The following is a 21752-nucleotide window of genomic DNA, read 5'->3' on the forward strand; positions in this document are numbered from 1 at the left end:
ACTCCACAATGTCAAGTAGCACACAATTAGTAAAACTGTAGGGGGAGGAAAAGGAGTGTTTTGATCCTGAAGAATTTTGATCCTAATCAGATTGAAATTTCAGCATTCTTATAGTGCTTAATATCTTCAATCACACACACACACACACACACACACACACACACACACACATCAAACTGATGCCAATGTCAGGTTTTGCATTCTGTGACTGAAATAAAATGCTAAAATATACAAATGCATCTTGCTTTGTACAATAAACATTAACATCATTATAAAGTAAGATTGAGTCTAAAATTATGTGATGGAATGTCTGATGTTTACCTAATTCTCAAACCAAAGCCAGCCCAGTAACAAAATGACAGAGCATGTAATAAGTCTTGGTTGTGTAAACATTGAAAAAAAAAAAGGCAAAAAGCCAGCACAGCATCTTGCTTGTCCAAAGCCCTAGGCTATTACTGAAGGATGCCTCAACTGTGCCTTCTTGGCAGGAGAAGGTCATGGTGACATGGAATCAGCTCAAGAATAAGATAGAATTCTAAAACAAAGGGATGGTTAAAAAATAAACCACATTAACTATTTAGCTTTTCTTCCTAGAGCTATTGGCACAATTCCTGGTTCTGTCCATGAAAGGCAGGTTGTAGTCATCTGATCATATTTCTGATATTTTGAGATGTGTCTTATGCTCCAGTTTATGTATAAAACTTAAAGAAAAAAAAGACAGCCTTTGATAACTCAAAATGCTCTCTTTATCACTTAGATCTATTTTCCTAGCATAGGTATCTGTAAATCCATAGATGAACTCGTTTCTAGAATAAGAAAAGTAAAAGGGAATCTCAGCTGCACCAGGATTTGACAACTCTGATAAATTGAACCAAAAACTTTGGACCATTTACTCGCCCGCTAGGTTAACATGAGACGCCTGAGAGTTCACTGGGTTTCAACACAAAGAATCACTAGGAATCATTATCTATACCAACACGGTGGGTTAGTGAAATTACACTGGGATCTCAAGGGAGTTTAGGTCCTCTTCTAGCATACTGTGACCAAAGACCTGTGTGATTTTTTTTTTCTCTAAGCCACCTCACTGGAGTCACTGAACCCAATTTCATTGATTCTTCAGACCAAATTGAGCAAATCAACATTTCAAGGTTTGAATTTTAAATCACCCATATTAGCAATTATTTGAGCACCTTTTCCTATCACCCTCCAGTTCTCCATTGCTCGGGATGTATTGACCTCAAGATGACCAGTCACATCTCCCTGGAGTCACACACTCCCGTTACCTAGAGCATCTGTGTCACTCTTGAATTATGAGAACGCCTCACCATCTACTGCTTTGCCTCTGCCTATAGCCCAGAAAATAGAAGGGCAAACCACACATGCTAACCAGAGGAACATGCTTTGCATTTTGCTTTCGCCCCTGTCTATGGAAGATGCTGAATTTGCCTTGAGATATCCTTAGGGTTCTTCCCAGGTCACATCAGCAACGACTCTCTAAAACCTGGAAAGAGTGACCTGAGGGAAAACTTCCTTTCTCTTTATTACGTTGTGTCCCAGCAGCAAGGGTCAAGGCTCGGGCTCTGGAGCAGTGGAGCTTTAGAAAGAAGGAGCCAGCAAGCATAGAAGTGGTGGCAGTTTTCCCTTCCTAGAACTGCATCCAGGATGAGGAAACTCTGGAAGATTTATTTCAGAAAGAGAGAAGGACTTTTCAGCTTGTCTATGAGATCATTAGACTTAAAAAGCACGGCCTACCCAATATATTGGGGAGCTGTTAAAAAAGAATACAGTAGCCTGTTTATTTCTTAATTACAAAATTCTATACATCCTAACAGAATGAATACACCGCTACCTGGCATAATGCATTCCACGCTGTTTTGCATCAATAACCCCTACACTTCCCTCCTGAAGGCGTCCATCACCCAATGCAAGCCGACTGCTTAATGCAGGACTAATTAGTATATCCCCTTCCAGTCTGCAGGCCCTCCATTGTAATTCCTTCCCTGCTCATTTTTTTCCACAACCGAGCATCAATCAAAGTAAGTGCCCTGCCTGCCTAGGAAACACAAGATGTCCTCCATGCATTTGTCATCTGCTACAAAAACAAAGGGGGAATGTAATTGTTGATTTGGGTATGCAGCCATCGCATGCAGTGAAGGAAGCGGCGAGTGAAGGAAGGAGGGAAGGTGTAAAGTTTGATGGGTGGACCAAATGCAGATGGCACAGGGGACTTTTTCTGTTTCCTGATCTTAGCTTTTTCCAGCGCTGGGTCTTCAGGGATTGAGCTGCCACCTGATCATTGGCTGGACGTTTTCGCCCAAAGCAAATGAGTTTTTCCTCTTCTTCCATATGATTATGAAAATTCACATGAAAGGAAATGCATTTAATAGCTACCGTGTCTGACTTTTTTTCAGAAGCCAAGTCAGCCTACATCATGTGCCTGTTCACTAACTAAAAAGACTGTCAAATGGAGACAAAATAAAGTCAGGTTTTTATGCAGGAGTGAATTAGGTATTTTTCGGTTTTGGTTTTGGTTTTGGCCGTGCCGTGCAGAATGCAGGATCTTAATTCCCAGACCAGGGATCGAACCCGTGTCTTCTGCAGTGGAAGCTCGGAGTCCTGACCACTGGACTGAAAGGAAGTTCCCAGGAGTGAATTAGTATTATTACTTTACATCTTTTTTTCTTTTTCAGCAAGTGCTGATTTTAGCTTTTTAAGTCCAAGGTCAGGCAAACACAGAGAACAGAGACCAGCAAGGGCCTACCTACCAGCTGAGTGTCCCTGCTCCATTACATACTAGAAATGCAGAATTTCAGGCCAACCCTCAGGTTTACTGAATCCAAACCTGCAGTTAACAAGATCCCTAGTTGACTCGCATTCATGTAAAAGTTTGAGAAGTACTGACTACACTGGTATTTAGAAGGCATTATTTTACATGGAGTAAAAGTAATACAGATCGACTAACGATCTTAAGGACTTCATTTACCCCCCTCCAATTGAATGAATTTTATTAATAGTAGTAAAATATGAATAGTCAAGTGGCTCTGAGGGCATCTCAATCAGTGTTCAAATGAAACGAGTGTGATTACTTGGTAAAGAGATCGACTTCTTTACAAAGCTGTAAAGTTTTGAATTGCAGTGGAGAAAGTTAATATTTAGCAGTAGTAGTCAACTTGTAAGCAAAAGGTCTTTAGTTTTTCCCCAGGTTAATATTTTTCCATGTACTTGACTGCACGTGTGACTAGGAACAGTCATATTTTCCCTGTTCAAGGTCATCTAACATTTGTGAATACTTGATACACACAAGCTTCGCAGTATTGCTATAAAGTTTCAAAAATAACTAAGTTATGGTCACTACCTTCAAGCAGCTTACATATTGGTAGAGAGGACAGCATGAAAACAGCCAGTTTTGAAAAGGTGGCATAAAATGAGGATTATCACGATGTGTAAACAAAACAAAGAAGCCCCAGAGGTGGGGGCCACCAAGGAAGGATAAGAAGTTCCACGAGGCACATTTTCCCTGGACATGGAAAGAAGACGGCAAGATGGCAGGAGATATGATGGGGGTGGGTGTCGGGTAGGTGTTGAGGGCATCCCAAGCTTTGAAGAGCACACGAAAAGACGCAAAATGTAGCACATTGATCTTTTCTCTCTGCTCAGAGAGAAAGCCAGATCTTTGATTTGACTGATATATTCTAATGCAATTCTAACATGGATTCTTGGGCTTTTCCTTATTACTATTTCAATTAGTAGCTGCTTTTATTATCATAACAGAAACACCTGATATTTGAGAGAAACTAACCCATTGCTCTCATAAAGCATGATCAAGAAAACAAAACAGGGCTTCCCTGGTGGTGCAGTGGTTGAGAATCCGCCTGCCAATGCAGGGGACACGGGTTCGAGCCCTGGTCTGGGAAGATCCCACATGCCGCGGAGCAACTGGGCCCGTGAGCCACAACTACTGAGCCTGCGCGTCTGGAGCCTGTGCTCCGCAACAAGAGAGGCCGCGATAGTGAAAGGCCCGCGCATCGCAATGAAGAGTGGCCCCGGCTTGCCGCAACTAGAGAAAGCCCTCGCACAGAAACGAAGACCCAACACAGCCAAAAAAATAAATAAATAAATAAATAAATTTTAAAAAAAAGAAAAGATGACTACTATCTTAAAAAAAAAAGATGCTTCTTCAGATATTAACTAGAATACATTTATATGCATTTAAAAAAAAAGAAAACAAAACAATACTTCTAAGTCATCCATTTTAACAGAAATCAATTAACCTAAATAAAATCAATTCCAGTACTTCTTGTACTTTATACAAAATGAAGAACAAGATGACATCGTTTTTCTAAAATCACTTCCTTTAAAATGTTGATATAATGACACCCTGCATATCTCAAAAAAAAAAACCCTCAAACTTTTTTTTAAACACAAATGAGCAGCATAGGATTTAATTTGTGTATGTGTTTAGCATACAGTGTTTTTCCATTAATATAGGGTTAACTAAAGAGCAGCTTATTTGAAGCTCTTTAAGAATTCCCACCCCCTCTCTGGCCTCCTCAAATCTGGGGGGAGACACATTAGCCAGAACCCACCTGATTACAAGTAACAGAAAACCCAAGTAAAAATGACTTCAACTTTCTCTGTAATCGTCTTCACTTTCTCTTCATGATCAAAAGACAGCTGTAGCACGGCCAATGATCAGTTCCTCACAGGACAATGTCCAAAGTCAGGAAAGGGTCAGTTGCTACTTTGTGTTCATTTTTTGAAAGAAAAGAAAATATTCCCGCAGGCCCTCCAGGAAAGTCTCATTGTCCAGCATTTCATCAAATGCCCCAGCTTCCGCCAAGCCCTGGATGGAATTACTGTGGCTGGTTTGAACAAACATTTATCCCTCCTGAGACTTGGGGGAAGACCACCACACATAAAGCCCCAAATGGGAGTTCTATTACCCAGAAAGAAGTGGCGGAATAGCTGTTCAGAGGACACTCAACGGTGACCGCTACCTGGGAGAATCTGTAATGTTTTCACAACAAAGTACCAGGATTTCTGACAATCCACAGAACAGCTGAACACATGACGTTTGTCTGGGCTCCTTTAAATAGTCCCGATTTTATGGAACACTAGTTTTTGTATACCTATGCCTCACCACTTAGATATTTCTTGCTAAAGATATTTAGTAGGCTTAATGAAATGACTGCATCCAGAAACACAGAGTCTGCCAGAGACATAAAATAAACCTGCCTATAAGGGGGAAGGGGAGGGTGGGACGAATTGGGAGATCAGGATTGACACATATACACCACCATGCGTAAAATAGATAGCTAGTGGAAACCTGCTATAAAGCACAGGAGGCTCAGCTCGGTGCTCTGTGACAACCTAGATGGGTGGGATGGGTGGGCAGGGGGTGGGAGGGAGGTCCGAGAGGGAGGGGATATAGGTATGTGTACGGCTGATTCACTTCACTCTACAGCAGAAGCTAGCACAGCATTGTAAAGCAATTATACTCCAAAAAAAATAAAAAATAAAAAAAGATTCACCTCATCTTTTTACCTTTTTTTAGGTCTCCCTACATCCCAGCTTAACCTCCCCAGTATTCCATTCCTCTTCATTTTTAAAGGAAGGTGAAGGATTCACCCAGGCCAGGTTGGACCTGCTGTGCTTTCATAGGCCTCCACGCCACTTTCCATAAGTCATCACTGTGATAAACTTACTAGTAAAAATGACTGATAAGCATCTGTCTCCCGTTCAAAGACAAAGAGAAGTAAATCCTTATTTTCAGAAGGAAGAAAACATTTCCAACAGTCTCCCACAGTAGAGAGACTTCCCCCTGAGTCTCATTGTGCAGTGTTTCATCATATTCCAAACCTAAACCAATCCCCGGGAAGGGAGACAGAAGTTCTGTGACCAGTTCAGACTCAGACAGGAGTTCAGGCTGGCGACAGATTTTGCTCACTTTGCTATCCCCCAGTGCCTGGCACAGAGAGGCACATTGAAAAAAATTATTTATTGAATGAGTGGATAAATCCACCATTTTCCTGATTTCCTAGTCATAAATCTTAATTCCATGCGCAAGAGTTCACTGTGTCCCTTTATATAACAAACCCCCACCAAAAAAGAAGGTTTGGAGGCTAAAAAATACTCTGTTCTTAACTATTTCAGGTCAAGAAGGTCAGGACTAAACAGTACTGAAACTCCCTGACTGGACTGAAAACAGCTTAAAAAAAATCTGAGATGTCGGATGTCACTCGTGCCAACAATTACTTTGACTCTTCCGGTCCTAGAACATGATCCCCTCAATGTTCAAAAGCCTTGGTCTCCAACTCAGCACGTTATCATCAAGAAAAGGGGAATTTATTTTTTAAACTTAACAAATTGATATGTTCTCAATCAATGAAAAGTTTTCTGCAGGATTCAATATTAACAGTTAATAAAAATCTGTCAATCGGCGGCGGTGATATAGGAAAAAACCTCTTCTGAGGTTATAAATCACACAGATAGCAATTCAAGCAGGGCCTGTCATTAGGATATTAGGGGGAAAATCCATAGATGATGCATAGTCATTCACAGACCATCCACGGGTCTTCTGTCCTTAAGCTCGTAACTCACATTAAGTATCAAATATCATTCCATTTGACCAAATATTGCTCAGCACGTAAATTTACAAAAAAACTAAAAACCAATTTGTGGATGCCTGCTATTTAAGACATCTCGCTCACTAATCGCAAAATCTATAGGAAAGTCTGCACGGCATCAAAGCCTTGCTTGATCCTATAAGCAGTTCTAAATGAAAAACTGTCTCTATTGTAAGTAAATAAAGCGCCTAATGCACAGTTCCTGGCTCTAATGCTGTTTCTCTTGTGGGTTTTGAAAATGACCTCTGTAAGCATCAAGAACTATAACTTTTTAGATAAAGAAACCTGTTCTTGTTTTAAGTCTATGTCAGGTTCATTCCCCTATAGCCCACAGTTTTCAAAAGCAGAGGAAAAAGTAATCCAGAATTTAAAAAAGAAAAAAAACAAAAAAAAGTCCTGTTTCCAGAATGAAGTTCCCTGTCAGCCTGCCTTGGGCCTTAGGTGGAGAAGCAGAGATTAAAGAGTCAGTATTCTTTTTCATGTTTCATCTGCCAGTTTTGTGAATGTAGAAAGAAAAACTGGTAGCTACAGCTAAGCACCCAACTGTGGTATTAAGTAGAAAGTGTGATTCTAGTACACCCCCCCTAACTTGCACGCTCTCCACATTAGTGAATTCAAAATTAATTTTTGAGTATCTAGCAGAAAGCCCCCCACTCCCCATTCTCTGCAGCCATTGATGAAGGTAGCTCAAGGGGGGGGGGGGTGAGCCAAGCAGCAGATGCACCCTCATATTGCCATGACGATAATGAAGCTCTTTGTTCAGCTGTGTGAATGTCAAGAGTGAAAATCTCCGATGATCTCACCATTTCCTATTTATTCTATACTTACCTGAATACACCAAGTATTACAGCTTTTTAATGCATATGCAAACCTCTAAAATGTCCTTTTGTGAGACACTTTGCTAAAAGACCGCTTTTGAGATGTCTTCTTCATCTCCTCTTCAAACTGAATTAGACTGCTTCCTTCTTTTGAAGACACAAGTAACTCACTATTTAGAATCTTTGGCTTTGATTTTGTGGAACAGCCCAACAGGAAGAGACCATGTTCTCTTTTTTCCTCCATATTTCTGAAGGCAAACTTGGACTGATTTGTTTTGAGTTACTAACAGAGTTATGTTCCTGCCACAGACACAGGCTTCCTTTATGTCCTTTCAATCATCAGTCTATCTCTGTGGACAAAGTTTTCCTAAGGAACACTGAAATCCCTCTGTTGGTCACTGCGTGCAGAGCCATAGATGTGCACTCCAGCAAGAGCTCATCAGATTGGGGGCGGGTAGTTTTTCTCTACAAGGAGTACATTTCTTGTATGCCTGCCACTAAGCTCAAACCAAGAGGCCAGGTGACTTTTTAAAAAGATAGTCAATCAATCTGAGCATCCAGTCTTTGGGGGGGGGGGGTAAAGTGTGTATGTGATGTAAAAGGTCACGTGTTCTACCACATAAGCATTTTTCTTTGGATTGAACTGCATTTGCCACTCCCTTCACAATTAGGGGTGGGTGGTATTTTGACACTTAGAGACAAAAATGGTCAAATGAGCAGGGCTAGAATGGTTCCACCAGCAAGATGTAAGTCTCTCCTTGTCTCTAGTAGTTTCTTCTCCCAAATGCAGGGTCACTTCTGTCCTCTGAAGAGCACAGTCTGTAACTCAAAAGCACCTGTAGCTTGGAAGGTGGGGCAGTGCTGATGACAGCTTCTTGGTTTTCCCCAGAGCTGAGCAATAGCAACCAAAAGCAATTGGCTGGTGTGAGATGATACCTCATTGTAGTTTTGATTTGCATTTCTCTAATGATTAATGATGTTGAGCATTCTTTCATGTGTCTGTTGGCAATCTGTATCTCTTCTTTGGAGAAATGTCTATTTAGGTCTTCTGCCCATTTTTGGATTGGGTTGTTTGTTTTTTTGTTATTGAGCTGCATGAGCTGCTTGTAAATCTTGGAGATTAATCCTTTGTCCGTTGCTTCATTTGCAAATATTTTCTCCCATTCTGAGGGTTGTCTTTTGGTCTTGTTTATGGTTTCCTTTGCTGTGCAAAAGCTTTTAAGTTTCATTAGGTCCCATTTGTTTATTTGTGTTTTTATTTCCATTTCTCTAGGACCTGGGTCAAAAAGGATCTTGCTGTGACTTATGTCATACAGTGTTCTGCCTATGTTTTCCTCTAAGAGTTTGATAGTGTCTGGCCTTACACTTAGGTCTTTAATCCATTTTGAGTTTATTTTTGTGTATGGTGTTAGGGAGTGTTCTAATTTCATCTCACACCGGTCAGAATGGCCATCATCTAAAAATCTAGAAACAATAAATGCTGGAGAGGGTGTGGAGAAAAGGGAACACTCTTGCACTGTTGGTGGGAATGTAAATTGATACAGCCACTATGGAGAACAGTATGGAGGTTCCTTAAAAAACTACAAATAGAACTACCATATGACCCAGCAATCCCACTACTGGGCATATACCCTGAGAAAACCATAATTCAGAAAGAGTCATGTACCAAAATATTCATTGCAGCTCTGTTTACAATAGCCAGGACATGGAAGCAACCTAGGTGTCCATCATCGGATGAATGGATAAAGAAGATGTGGCACATATATACAATGGAATATTACTCAGCCATAAAAAGAAATGAAATGGAGGTGTTTGTAATGAGGTGGATGGAGTTAGAGTCTGTCATACAGAGTGAAGTAAGTCAGAAAGAGAAAAACAAATACAGTATGCTAACACATATATATGGAATCTAAGGGGAAAAAAAAAAAAAAAAAAAAGAGGTCATGAAGAACCTAGTGGCAAGATGGGAATAAAGACACAGACCTACTAGAGAATGGACTTGAGGATATGGGGAGGGGGAGGGGTGAGATGTGACAGGGTGAGAGAGTGTCATGGACATATATACACTACCAAATGTAAAATAGATAACTAGTGGGAAGCAGCCGCATAGCACAGGGAGATCAGCTCGGTGCTTTGTGACCACCTAGAGGGGTGGGATAGGGAGGGTGGGAGGGAGGGAGATGCAAGAGGGAAGAGATATGGCAACATATGTATATGTGTAACTGATTCACTTTGTTGTAAAGCAGAAGCTAGCACACCATTGTAAAGCAATTATACTTCAATAAAGATGTTTAAAAAAAAAAAAAAAAAAAAAAGCAATTGGCTGCACCCTAGACTTCAGGGCTCAAAGGAGCAAGTTGTGGTGTGGTAGCGGAGGCATCCACGGTTATACCTGGGACCATCCAAGACTGAAAGGGCATCTGGGAGGAACCCAGTCAGCTTCCCTGTGTCTTCATGTTTACCCTCTAAAACCTAAGAAAAGGCCATTTCAGTGTTCTGAGATCCTTAAAAAAAAACTAATTCCTATCGCACAGTTTTAAAGACATCTTTCTGGAAATGTTATGAGGGGATCATTGAATTCAGTGGGCACACATAGGCTGCTCTACCAAAAGGTTTGGACAGCAAAAAGTAAACTTTGGGATAAACCAAAGAGAAGATGCCAGGTTATGTGTTAGAAGTACTCAGACCGTATCACAGTGTAAGACTAAAAATAAGATCCTCATAGATATTTCCTCTCTGTCTCGGTTTCCTCTCTTTATAGTTTGAGCACTGTTATGAATGTTCTCCTGGGCTCATTGGTTTGATGAGGAACTATCTCTTTTCAAGGGACAATTAACTGGTTTTTAAGGACTTCCATACCAAGTAACTTACATCATGCTTATTTCTGTTTTTCTCCACAAAAGGGATTTTGTGAAATAGACTAACACAGACATTCTCTCATTTCTCTCCATTATTTAAAACTAAAAACCCCAAAATAAAAACAGCAGCCCTGGATTAGAGAGTATCAAAAAAGTTTTTGTGTTTTTCAAGTTGTCTAACTTATTACAAACTAAAAATCTCTTTCAAACTGGCACCAAAGTGGCTTTTCTTCGTGAGCTGATTAGGACCACATGAGCTCAGGAAAAGCTGTCAGATCCTGCCTCTGGCACAGCTGGAATGATCCAACTGATTTGCCAGTATGATTTTTTTTTTTAAAGCAGGAAGCTTCATCCACAAATCATAAATTTATATTCTAGAGCCCCAAGCAAAAATTATTCCGTGTTCATTTTAAAAGAAGCAAAATTCCATTGTGACCGCTTTTATGGGTCCTCCTGAAAAACAGACGCAACTGGGGTGATCTTTTGGTCAACATTTCATGCTACAGTAGGAGCTAACTCAGCGCCTTATCTTGAGTTATCTAGATTCCCACGGACACATTGGGGTGTCATTCAGAAAACACTGATCCTCAGGAAACAGTCATGATCCAAGACCATGCTGGAATGTCTACCTTTTCAGAATTCTGTTTGTCAGGCTGGCCCAGGGCAAATTAATGGATTAGGTTAAACTTGTCTTCTTGAGCTGATGGTGATGGGCCCCTGGATCTGCTCTGTGGTGTGGACCACGGTAAGTGAAGGCACTCAAGTAGCTCCTGACTCCCCAGGGAACCCCTCAGGGGTCCTTTTCTCCGCAGCTCTTTCACCACCACTTCATCACGTAAACTTGCCTGGCCTGCCTCTCTCTCACTGAGGTCTCCTCTCTTTGCTAGATGGCCCTTGGCCTGGGTGATAAATAATATTCGTGGAATCATGGGTCCTAATAGCTTTGTATTTATCTTCTCAGGAAACACAGATGCACCTAATCAGACCCAGAGTCATGCTACCTTAACCCAAAAAGGTGACACACATCAATCTTTTAGCAAATGAGCCATTCTGCCCCTTCACAGCACATCCATGGGGCCCCCTCCCAAGGCTGATGTTTTGCTGGTCATGCATTTCAGAAAGGAGATTTTGTTTGTTTCTCTGTTTCTTTGTTTGTAAGTAAGAGAAAGTATTATTAGGAACGGGAGGGCGTGGTGATCTTTATGCTGATTCTGCAAACTCTAATTTGACTTTATAATTTCTGTCTCACTTTGCCCCTTGCTACGCACTGTATTGTGGGGTCTTTTTTTTTTTTTTTTTTTTTTAATTGTGCCTGCTTTGGGTCAAATTCCAGTCCAAAAACCCAGCCAGGCTGGGCTGGTCTAGCCTACCATCTCAGTGTTTTCTTCATGTGACTCTATAAAAGGGGCTTCTTAGTCTCTTTGCCTTTATTAAAAATACTAGAACCATTTGAAATTATCCCTTATTCCAGATACACAGCAGGTAGAATTATACGCCAACCACTGATTGGGATGCTGTAAGTATTTCTGTGAAAATAGTGGGCAGAATTTCATAACCCATCGTTCCTCTATTAATAGTTAACCAGGTTGAGAGGATTTGAATAAAAGCACATCTTGTTGCATGCAACAATGGTTTGACAGAAGTGCTGTATGGCAGAGTCAGTATTTTACTGCTTTCAGCTTCACTACACAGTTTTGGAGCCGGGGAAGCCATGCATGCCGAATGGCAGAACTTACAATCGCCTACAAAAGCAGAGTACAGTCCTACCTGTGGAGCCTGACCACTAAGAGAAGGTGACAGTTCCGGGTTTTAAAAATACCCTAAACTGTAGAATAGTTTCCGAATAGAACTCGCCGCTCTTTGAAGCACTCATCAAAGCAAGGCTTTTCAAGCAACTGTTAAGACATAAGTATTAAATTTTACAACCATCCATTTCGTGTATTGTGAGACAAAAAAAGAGAGAATGGGAGAAAAGCGTTGAAGTTTATATGTTTATGGATAAAATATATGCAGGTTTGATTTTTGACCACTTTCAGAGCTAGGAAGAGTGGCTCAGACATGATGGGAAGAGCTTCTACAGCCTTAAACACAGCCCTTTTCCAAAGTGACTTCCCTTTACCCATCCACCCCCCCCCAAAAAAAAATCAAAATGTACTTCATGAAACTATTGCATATGAAGCACTTATTAGCCATAATTAAATGGACAATATGAATTTACTACGTCTTTAGGACTCTGGCTTGTTCTGGTTTAGAGCAAGATGATTAATGCAAATACATATTACTTGAGATAACCATTTAGCAGCTAATTTAGCCAAATTTATTACAGCAGTTAGAGGTTTTTCATTTTAGCAGACGGAGACAAGGACGTGCCAAAAGTGGGCAGCGTGGACGAGTGCACACTGCCCTCTAGTGGCCGGCCAGCTGGCGCGCTGTTGGGGGGTGTGGAGTCTCTGCAATTCGTATCCAAGCGATAACAGCGGGTTGTGCACGTTTCCGGCATCCTTTTAAACCCTTCCCATCCATAGCACTTTATTTCAGGGGCTGATTTACTGCACCCTTCCCCCTTTTACTAGCTCAAGCGTACCCAGATACAAATCAAATCCATTTCAACTTGGCAAGATTTTGGTTAAAGTATCATTTTTAACATCTGCATTTTAAAGCTCTCTTTCCGTGGATATTTAATGGCACCGTTTCACATTACTGATTGTTTTTACTTGTTCCTTCATTTGGGGCCATATTTCAGAGTCTGTGTGGAGCTGTCACTCTGTTTGGCTGTAGCCAAGTCAAACCTGTGCTTCCCTTAGGCCAGTGTTTCTCTCTGACTTGGTGAGGGAATGTATTTTGTTCCAACGTTCAGCAAATTTCTCACCAGAATCTCCCCTGCCTGACCCATGTAGATTTAGTTCATACTATAAATTCTGTTCGACAAGATCAAAAGGAACCGATACATAAGGACACGGGTTGATACTGCTCGCGCTGAGGTGAAATGATCAAAGACAGAGGGGGAAAGCATCTTTGGAACCATTCAGATATCCAGAATCGCAAAGAGGGCTACCTTGAAGCTATGAATAAATCACATCCAAATTTGCCTTTGTTCCCATCTGACGTCAAACCCATTGACAATATCCACACCGCATTAGGTGTTCTGTGAGCCAAAAAGATTTGTGGTCCTGTTATCCTTCCTTTCACACCATGACTGCCCAAAATGGAATAAAGTCTTGCTACAAACGCTAGTAACCCTAGCTCCGGAGCAGCTGCTCCACTGAATTGGTGATTTTACTTGTCCTACTAATGGCATTCTACATTAAGCATACAGAGGGGCACCCCTGGCTTGGTGCGGGACCTCCCCTTTCTTCTTTTTTTTTAAAATTTATTTATTTATTTTTGGCTGCGTTGGGTCTTCATTGTTGCCCGCGGGCTTTCTCTAGTTACGGCGAGCGGGGGCTACTCTTCGTTACGGTGCGTGGGCTTCTCATTGCGGTGGCTTCTCTTGTTGTGGAGCATGGGCTCTAAGTGCGCGGGCTTCAGTAGTTGTGGCACGCGGGCTCAGTAGTTGTGGCTCGCAGGCTCTAGAGCACAGAATCAGTAGTTGTGGTGCACAGGCTTAGTTGCTCCGCGGCATGGGGCATCTTCCCGGACCAGGGCTCGAACCCGTGTCCCCCGCATTGGCAGGCGGATTCTTAACCACTGCGCCACCAGGGAAGTCCGGGACCTCCCCTTTCTAAGCTTCAGATTTTGCAGAGATGATAACCATTTCGTCCCAGTCCTAATATGCAATGCCTTCTATTCTGTTTTGTTTTTTCACCAGTGCTGAATAAGGGCCAGTGTGTGACAAAGTACTATCGTTGGATGCAGAAGAATGGAGGATATATTTGGATACAGTCTAGTGCCACAATAGCTATTAACGCCAAGAACGCAAATGAGAAGAACATCATCTGGGTGAATTATCTTCTGAGGTATATTTTGGAATTCTTTTTCATTTCTGTCTCAGTTATAAAACATGCAGCCCAATGGTAAATAGCTGACATGTTGTATTATCTTTTGACAGTATCTGGTGTGGAATTATATGGAAATTCTGCTTTTCTTTCCACAAGATTCAAAGAAATGGGAAAAGTTCAAAGCCATGTCGGTAGGGACTTCGAGGGCAGATTTGCGAAATGTTCAATAGTTCTTGGTCTGCCAACCTTGGGGCAGTTCTGCAGAGGTTGCTTTGGTTTCCCCACAAATGTTCGGGCCAGAAAAAGAACACAGACATTTGCCTCCAGTGGAAGCATTCAAAAAGCCTCTCCTTCTCCCCCACACGTTCTCATACTCATGCGCTCCAACCCTTGTGAAAATTATGAAAAGGGGATGCGGAAGAAGTGGCAGAGTTCATATTCCTCCTGTATCCCATCTCTTTGAAGTCCTCAGCATATTACGTAGGGTTGGATTCCCCAGACATTCAAGTTTTGGTAAGCAAAGGGAGTCGCTTTGCCAGAATTGAGACAATTTCAGTGTAAAAATGAAGGCAGTCTTCTTTTGCCTGCTCTGTGATCTCAGGCAAGGGTGACCGCTGTTTTAATGCATCCTCAAATTTATATCCATTAATGCAGCCAAGCTCAACAGCCTCCTGAATTCCAGTGTGCAACACCACTCCTCTCTCCGTCCTCATCTGCTTGCTGCCTGTGGATTCAGACTAGCACCAAAGTAACCAAGACGCATAGCCTGGGTGGTCTGCGTCTGGGGACAAGCTTTCTGGGAGGTTCTCCACCAATCCTGCCGTGAAGCTATCCAAATGCTCAGCCTGGCGCCCTCCCACCATCGTCATTCTAGTCTTTGGCTTCTCTTGGCCTAAAGCCACCAAGCGGGGCCCACATGTGGTCTGAAGAGGAAAACTTCCAGTAGGTCTTATGAATGGAAGTTGTTGCCCTTTGACTGATCATTTAGACAGGGACTACCGAATCCCATTTTTCTTTGAGAGAGAGATGCAGACAGCCGTGGCTCATCAGCACGCTGACCCTTCAGAGTGTGTTCGCGTCCGCTGGTGACGACTTGAAGGCACGAATGTGCTTGCTCCCAATAGCATATCAATCAGACACTGATGATTATTGCGCTAGAGAGGGCTTTAATGTGCACCACTTAGAAGAGTCTTCATTCATCTACTTTCTTTTCCCTTTTTTGACCTCTTCTACTCTACATTAACTCTCTCTAAAGGTAAAAGTATGGGTATCGAAGGGGGCTTTCTCCAAAGCCTGCTTTTCATGCAAACTATCCCCTGTGTTTGTGATATGCTCAAGATGGGTTCTGCTATCAGGAAATTCTTTTACTTAGAGGTTTATGGAACAGTGGCTGTATGCAATGCAGAAGGTTATAAAAACTCACATGCCAAAGAGAAGACAGAATAAGGTATTGTGGCACTGACATTCACTGTGCCAAGGAGACCCATTATTATTAAAAATTAGACATTAGTAACAGGGACACCATAGACTGTAGGATGGCCGTCCCCCAGGCTGCTGGAGCCTAGGGCACTAAAGTAATCCCTATGGCTGTTCATCTCATTCAGGGAGACTTCTTCCCATCTGGATCTTTCTTACTGCCTCATCAGCCTCATGACTTCCTACTCTGCCCCCAAACAGAGGGAGTGAGGAGGGGTAAGGAGAGGTCAGCTGGTGCTACTTTGGAGCAACACTCTTGGTCTAGCCTAGGATCACATGGTACAAGCTCATGAGCCTTTGGTGCTCCTGGGCCACCTAATTCCATATGGAGAAGAAGGAAGCAGTTTGGGTACCAAAGACCAGCCTTGAGGCTCAAAGAGCCTCAATCTCAGGCATGCCAGACATGTTTCAGCTGACCTGAAGACTCACCCTGGGTTCAATAATAGAAGACTGTGAGTTGGGTGACAAGGGACTTGTGAACCCACATGGCATCTGGACCAAAAGAGACTGACATACATGAGCTTTAGCAGAGGAAGCTCCCCAGGTCTGTCACTCATCAGGATCACTTCTCCAGGCTGGAGGTCTAGGAAGAAGGGCCTTGGCCTGATAGCAACTACTGAAGTTGGTTTTTCTTTCCCACATTCCTGTCCTTTGTTCTTCCCCAAGCAGTATTTTCATGCTCCCTCTTCCTGGCCAGAATCCCTCACTTCTGGGCCCCATCCAGGCTTGCACTTCCCCGTTCTGAAATTACTGCGCCTCCAGTCTTCTTCCTGTACCCTCACAACACCTGGTAGAATTACAGAAACTGCGTAAGGGCTAAGGCTACCTTCCCAGCATCTGGCTCATCTGATCATCCAGAGAAAGCTCTGCTGCTGACGCTAATTCACACTAGGGAGTAAAGGCCTGATAATTCATCTTAGTGAATTGACCCCCCTGGGATATTTGCAGTTTTAATGTAGTTACTGAAACAGTGACTCTTTGATACAGGAATTTCACTAGAAATTAGCTAGTGAGTCATAGAGACCTATGGAAGGTCTCTGGCTGACTGGCCACGATAGAAGGACAGAAGAGGCATTTTCCATTTGGAGGCAAGAGACTTTCCTAGTGCCTTCAGAGTATGCAGCTGGTACTGCTCATACGCTGGGCTGGCCTTGGAGTGGCATTTCTAGAAGATCGCTGACTGACCGAACACACACTCCCTTTTCCAGAGGAGGCTTGTTTCTAAAAATAGAACAAAAATTAAGCACTTTTGTGCAAATGGGGTTAGCGTCATTCTTTCACACTGGGACTCTCCCCACTGCAATCAGATTTCCAGCTAACAAGCCACAGGTGTACGCCACACGAGCAGATGAAAATGTGATTGTAATGGGTGTGTTGACAGTTCAGTAGCCATAATCCACGCAGCCCAAGGTGCACCTGTGCATCTGTCAGATCCTTAGGTGCTGAGGGCTCTGCCCCCCAACTCCCCGCCCCCACTAGCCTTAGAGCCATCTGAACAGCTGAGAACTCCATCAAGGAGCCAAGACAAGGGTACTGAAGCAATGGACTCATTAGGAGCCCAGGAGAAGGCAGGGCACACCGGGAGGCAAGGGAATGAATTGTTGAGGGTGCTTCTCTCATCCTCCCTTCCCCCAGGTGTGGTACTGGGAGGAATGTCAAGCAGCCCAGTTCCCCGGCCCCCAGTGGTACCTGATTATTTGAAAGCTTTTTGGTGGCTTTCATGTAGCATTTGGGTATTCAGTCATTGTGGCAAGGTGCACCTGTTCCCCAGAGCATGCAATCCAAGCTTCTGTAAAAGTCCCATGATGAGCTGAGAAATGATTTCATGCTTAGTCTTTCAAACCCTCTAAACTCCAAAAGTTTGGGGCAAGGAAGTGGGAAGAAGATGGTCAAAAGCAACCTATCCAGAATGGGTGTCTGCACTCCTGATGAACACCTCCCTCCTCCACAGCAACCCCGAGTACAAGGACACGCCAATGGACATCGCACAGCTTCCCCACCTGCCGGAGAAAACTTCGGAATCCTCAGAGACCTCCGACTCTGAGTCAGACTCTAAAGACACCTCAGGTATTACAGGTATTACGACTTCTCCGTGTTCTGCAGTTATGGCTTGCCTTTCCAAACTTGAGGGGTGGGCAACGGCCAAAGGAGTGTCATCTGAACGAAGCAACTGGTCAAAGTTTATATAGGGATATATGTCACATCAAGTTATTACTGAGTCTTTCTCAACACATATATGTATATATACCTATATACCACTACATACAGATGTACACACTACATAAGTGTGTGCACATATATACAATACATACATTTATGTATGTGGTGTTATATAAATATATACATGCATCTAAATATGTATAAATATGTACATATATGCATGTTGTGGTATGTATTCACACACATAGGTATATTATGGTATATAAATATATATACACAAATATACAGAGAGATTGATTGATTTAGCCATCACTTAATGTCAGCCCTCCATACAGAAGAAGCCCGGCCCTAACCCCATAGCTAGCTCCAACCTCTTTACCAGAAGCAGACAGCAGGGCTATCTCTGTTGCTCCAAGACAGACCGTGACTTTGAGCCCCAAATATTCACATCCTCACCAAGCTGGGATTGAACCTCTAAAGTGGGATACTTAATGGCATCGGTAAATGACTCTTTCTGGGTGCCGTCTGTTACTCATTTTCTGAATCTATGCTGAACAAATCCATGCTTTCCCATTCCTAGTTATTTTGGGAAGCAAACTTTGAGTAGTTCTTTGGAGCACAGGAAAGCTAATATAAAAATTTACTTTTCCTCCATTTCCCAGTCCCCTTCCACAGACACACATAGATGCAAGGGGCACATAACTCATAGAATTTACGGCTGCAAAAAATCCTAAGCCTCTCCTAACCCAACCTTTTCTGCTAAATAAATGAAGGCCAGAGTAGTTACATGAGTTGCCCAAGGTGCTCTCCAAAAGCAGAGCCATAAAATCAGCATCATCCCTAAAGGTTCTGAGGTTCTATTACTGAGAAAATCTATCCTCCCTAAAATGTGCCAGATGACTAGGGCACACCGGCCACAAACCCCATCCTTAGGGAATGTGCTCGTGTACCGTATTCCCTCTACTCCAGACACAGCTTCAGGGAGGCGGAAGCGGGTGAGGAGGATCTTGATTGATTGCCTGTAAATTGCATTCATTCGAGAAAGTTCTTCACTAGGGCAGAGTTCTAGAACAGACAATCTCTGCTCCTTATTTATATAGTATATAGCAGTGAACAAAAAAGACAAAAATTCCCTGCCCTGTGCAGCTTATATTCCAGTTGGGGGAAGAGACAGAAGTAAATAAAAATAAAACATACAATGAATCAGATGGCGTTCAGTGCTCTAGAGAAAAATAACTTTAGGAATAGAGAGTATGGTTTTCAATAATGAGCAAATATTTACCAGGGGAAGGTGCAGACCTCTTTGGAAAGTCACCTTGCAAATCATCATTTTTCTGTGTCACTACCACCTTATTCCCGGTTATTTATTCTCGAGTCCGTGAGTATTTTCGCAGAACATCTCGAATGTTAACGTGCCTAAGAATCACCTGGGGATCCTGTTCAAATGAAGAATCTGATCCAGTAGGTCTGGGTGGAAGCCTGGGATTCTACATTTGTAGCAAGCCTCCAGGTGATGCCAATGCTGCGGGCGGGTCCGGGGACCGCACTTCTGAGTCAGGGTCCCGCTAATCTAGGTCCTCAAGAGAGGGAAAGCCCAGGCTTTAAGTAACCGAGGCAGTGGAGCAGCTCAGGATAAGGCAAGACCCCCCCCAACCTCCGCCCTCCCCTCCCCCACCCCCGCAGGTGAGAGGTGGGTCTTGCCCCGCTAACCCGTTGTCTCCTGTGTCTCCTCTCCCCGCCCCCTACCCCCCGCGGCCGCCGGCCCCACGCAGAGGACAACGAGAACTCCAAGTCCGACGAGAAGGGGAACCAGTCCGAGAACAGCGAAGACCCGGAGCCCGACCGCAAGAAGTCGGGCAACACGTGCGACAACGACATGAACTGCAATGACGACGGCCACAGCTCCAGCAACCCGGACAGCCGCGACAGCGACGACAGCTTCGAGCACTCGGACTTTGAGAACCCCAAGGCGGCCGAGGACGGCGGCGGCTTCGGCGCGCTGGGCCCCATGCAGATCAAGGTCGAGCGCTACGTGGAGAGCGAGTCGGACCTGCGGCTGCAGAACTGCGAGTCGCTGTCGTCGGACAGCGCCAAGGACTCGGACAGCGCGGGCGACGCGGGCGCGCAGGCCTCCAGCAAGCACCAGAAGCGCAAGAAGAGGCGGAAACGGCAGAAGGGCGGCAGCGCCAGCCGCCGGCGCCTGTCCAGCGCGTCGAGCCCCGGCGGCCTGGACGCGGGCCTGGTGGAGCCCCCGCGGCTGCTGTCCTCCCCCAACAGTGCCTCGGTGCTCAAGATCAAGACGGAGATCTCGGAACCCATCAACTTCGACAACGACAGCAGCATCTGGAACTACCCGCCCAACCGGGAGATCTCCCGGAACGAGTCGCCCTACAGCATGACCAAGCCCCCCAGCTCCGAGCACTTCCCGTCCCCGCCGGGCGGCGCAGGCGGCGGGGGGCTGCACGTGGCCATCCCCGACTCTGTCCTCACTCCGCCCGGTGCCGACGGCACGGCCGCCGCCGCCGCCGCCCGCAAGACTCAGTTCGGCACCTCGGCCCCCGCGGCCTTGGCCCCCGTCGCCTCCGACCCGCTGTCGCCCCCGCTCTCGGCGTCCCCGCGGGACAAGCACCCCGGGGGCGGAAGCAGCGGCGGCGGGAGCGGCCCCGGAGCGTCCAACTCCTTGCTGTACACTGGGGACCTGGAGGCGCTGCAGAGGTTGCAGGCGGGCAACGTCGTGCTGCCGCTGGTGCACAGGGTGACCGGGACCCTGGCGGCCACCAGCACGGCCGCGCAGAGGGTCTACACCACGGGCACCATCCGCTACGCGCCCGCCGAGGTGACCCTGGCCATGCAGGGCAACCTGCTGCCCAACGCGCACGCTGTTAACTTCGTGGACGTTAACAGCCCGGGCTTCGGCCTTGACCCCAAGACGCCCATGGAGATGCTCTACCACCACGTGCACCGGCTCAACATGTCGGGACCGTTTGGCGGCGCCGTGAGCGCGGCCAGCCTGACGCAGATGCCCGCCGGCAACGTGTTCACTACGGCCGAGGGACTCTTCTCCACGCTGCCCTTCCCCGTCTACAGCAACGGCATCCACGCGGCACAGACTCTGGAGCGCAAGGAGGACTGAGCACCGCCCAGCGCGGCCCGGGGCTCTGCCCGGAGGCATCGTCGGCGTTTTCGTTTAGACCTTTGATTCTAGCACTTTGAATTCGAGCAGGTCAGCATCTTCTGTCGCCACGACGGTCCCCGTTCCATCCCCTCTTTCTTTCACTGGACTCATTCTTTCCTGTAAAGATATGTTTATTTTTGGCCTTCAGAGGGTCAGACGACCAGTTGCCTGCCATTTTGTCTTCTTCCGAGATGTGTGTTGGGTTGTTTTGCTTTCCTTTGCATCTTTATTAAGATGTCTTTAATGTGTATATGCCTCTGCCATAGAATACTCAGTCTTGTGGTCAAGAGATTTCTCAAATGACAACCATTGAGTTTTCTTCGTAAAGATCTTGATATGATCAAGATTGAAAGAGACAAGCATAAACAATGTGCCCTGTTTGACTAAGTCAAATGAAATGGGGTGGTGTTTTTGTTTTTGTTCCTAATTCCTTTGAAAATAGGGGGATAGTATTTTAGAATTTTATGCAGAATTTAATTCTCTTTTTATGGTTAAGATTTTCTTACTTGCACATAAAAATAATTTGGGTTCTTAAACTTAATTTCTGGCCTGTGACTAGAATGTTTAAAAAAAAAGTTGGACTAAATGTTAATTACTGAAACATTAACTTAATTTCTAAAACCATGGTGCTATCATTTATTAATCTGTAATGTCTTCATACAAAATGCAGCTCCTGGGCTGGGTTTTGAAAAAAATGTGTT

The 21752-nt window shown here is 44.4% G+C and overlaps 1 protein-coding gene across 1 annotated transcript in view; it reads left to right on the plus strand.

The window, feature by feature from the left end:
- NPAS3 (neuronal PAS domain protein 3) overlaps nucleotides 1-21296 on the plus strand; it is an 852979-nt gene extending 831683 nt beyond the window's left edge. Inside the window, exons 9-11 of the mRNA XM_061182429.1 lie at nucleotides 14111-14258; nucleotides 17668-17792; nucleotides 19649-21296. Coding sequence (XP_061038412.1) covers nucleotides 14111-14258; nucleotides 17668-17792; nucleotides 19649-21009 — 1634 coding nt within the window. The 3' untranslated portion in view covers nucleotides 21010-21296. The remainder of the gene's footprint in view (nucleotides 1-14110; nucleotides 14259-17667; nucleotides 17793-19648) is intronic.
- The last annotated feature ends 456 nt before the right edge of the window (nucleotides 21297-21752 follow it).

This window comes from Eubalaena glacialis, chromosome 2, assembly GCF_028564815.1.
Source record: "Eubalaena glacialis isolate mEubGla1 chromosome 2, mEubGla1.1.hap2.+ XY, whole genome shotgun sequence".
Taxonomy (NCBI): domain Eukaryota; kingdom Metazoa; phylum Chordata; class Mammalia; order Artiodactyla; family Balaenidae; genus Eubalaena; species Eubalaena glacialis.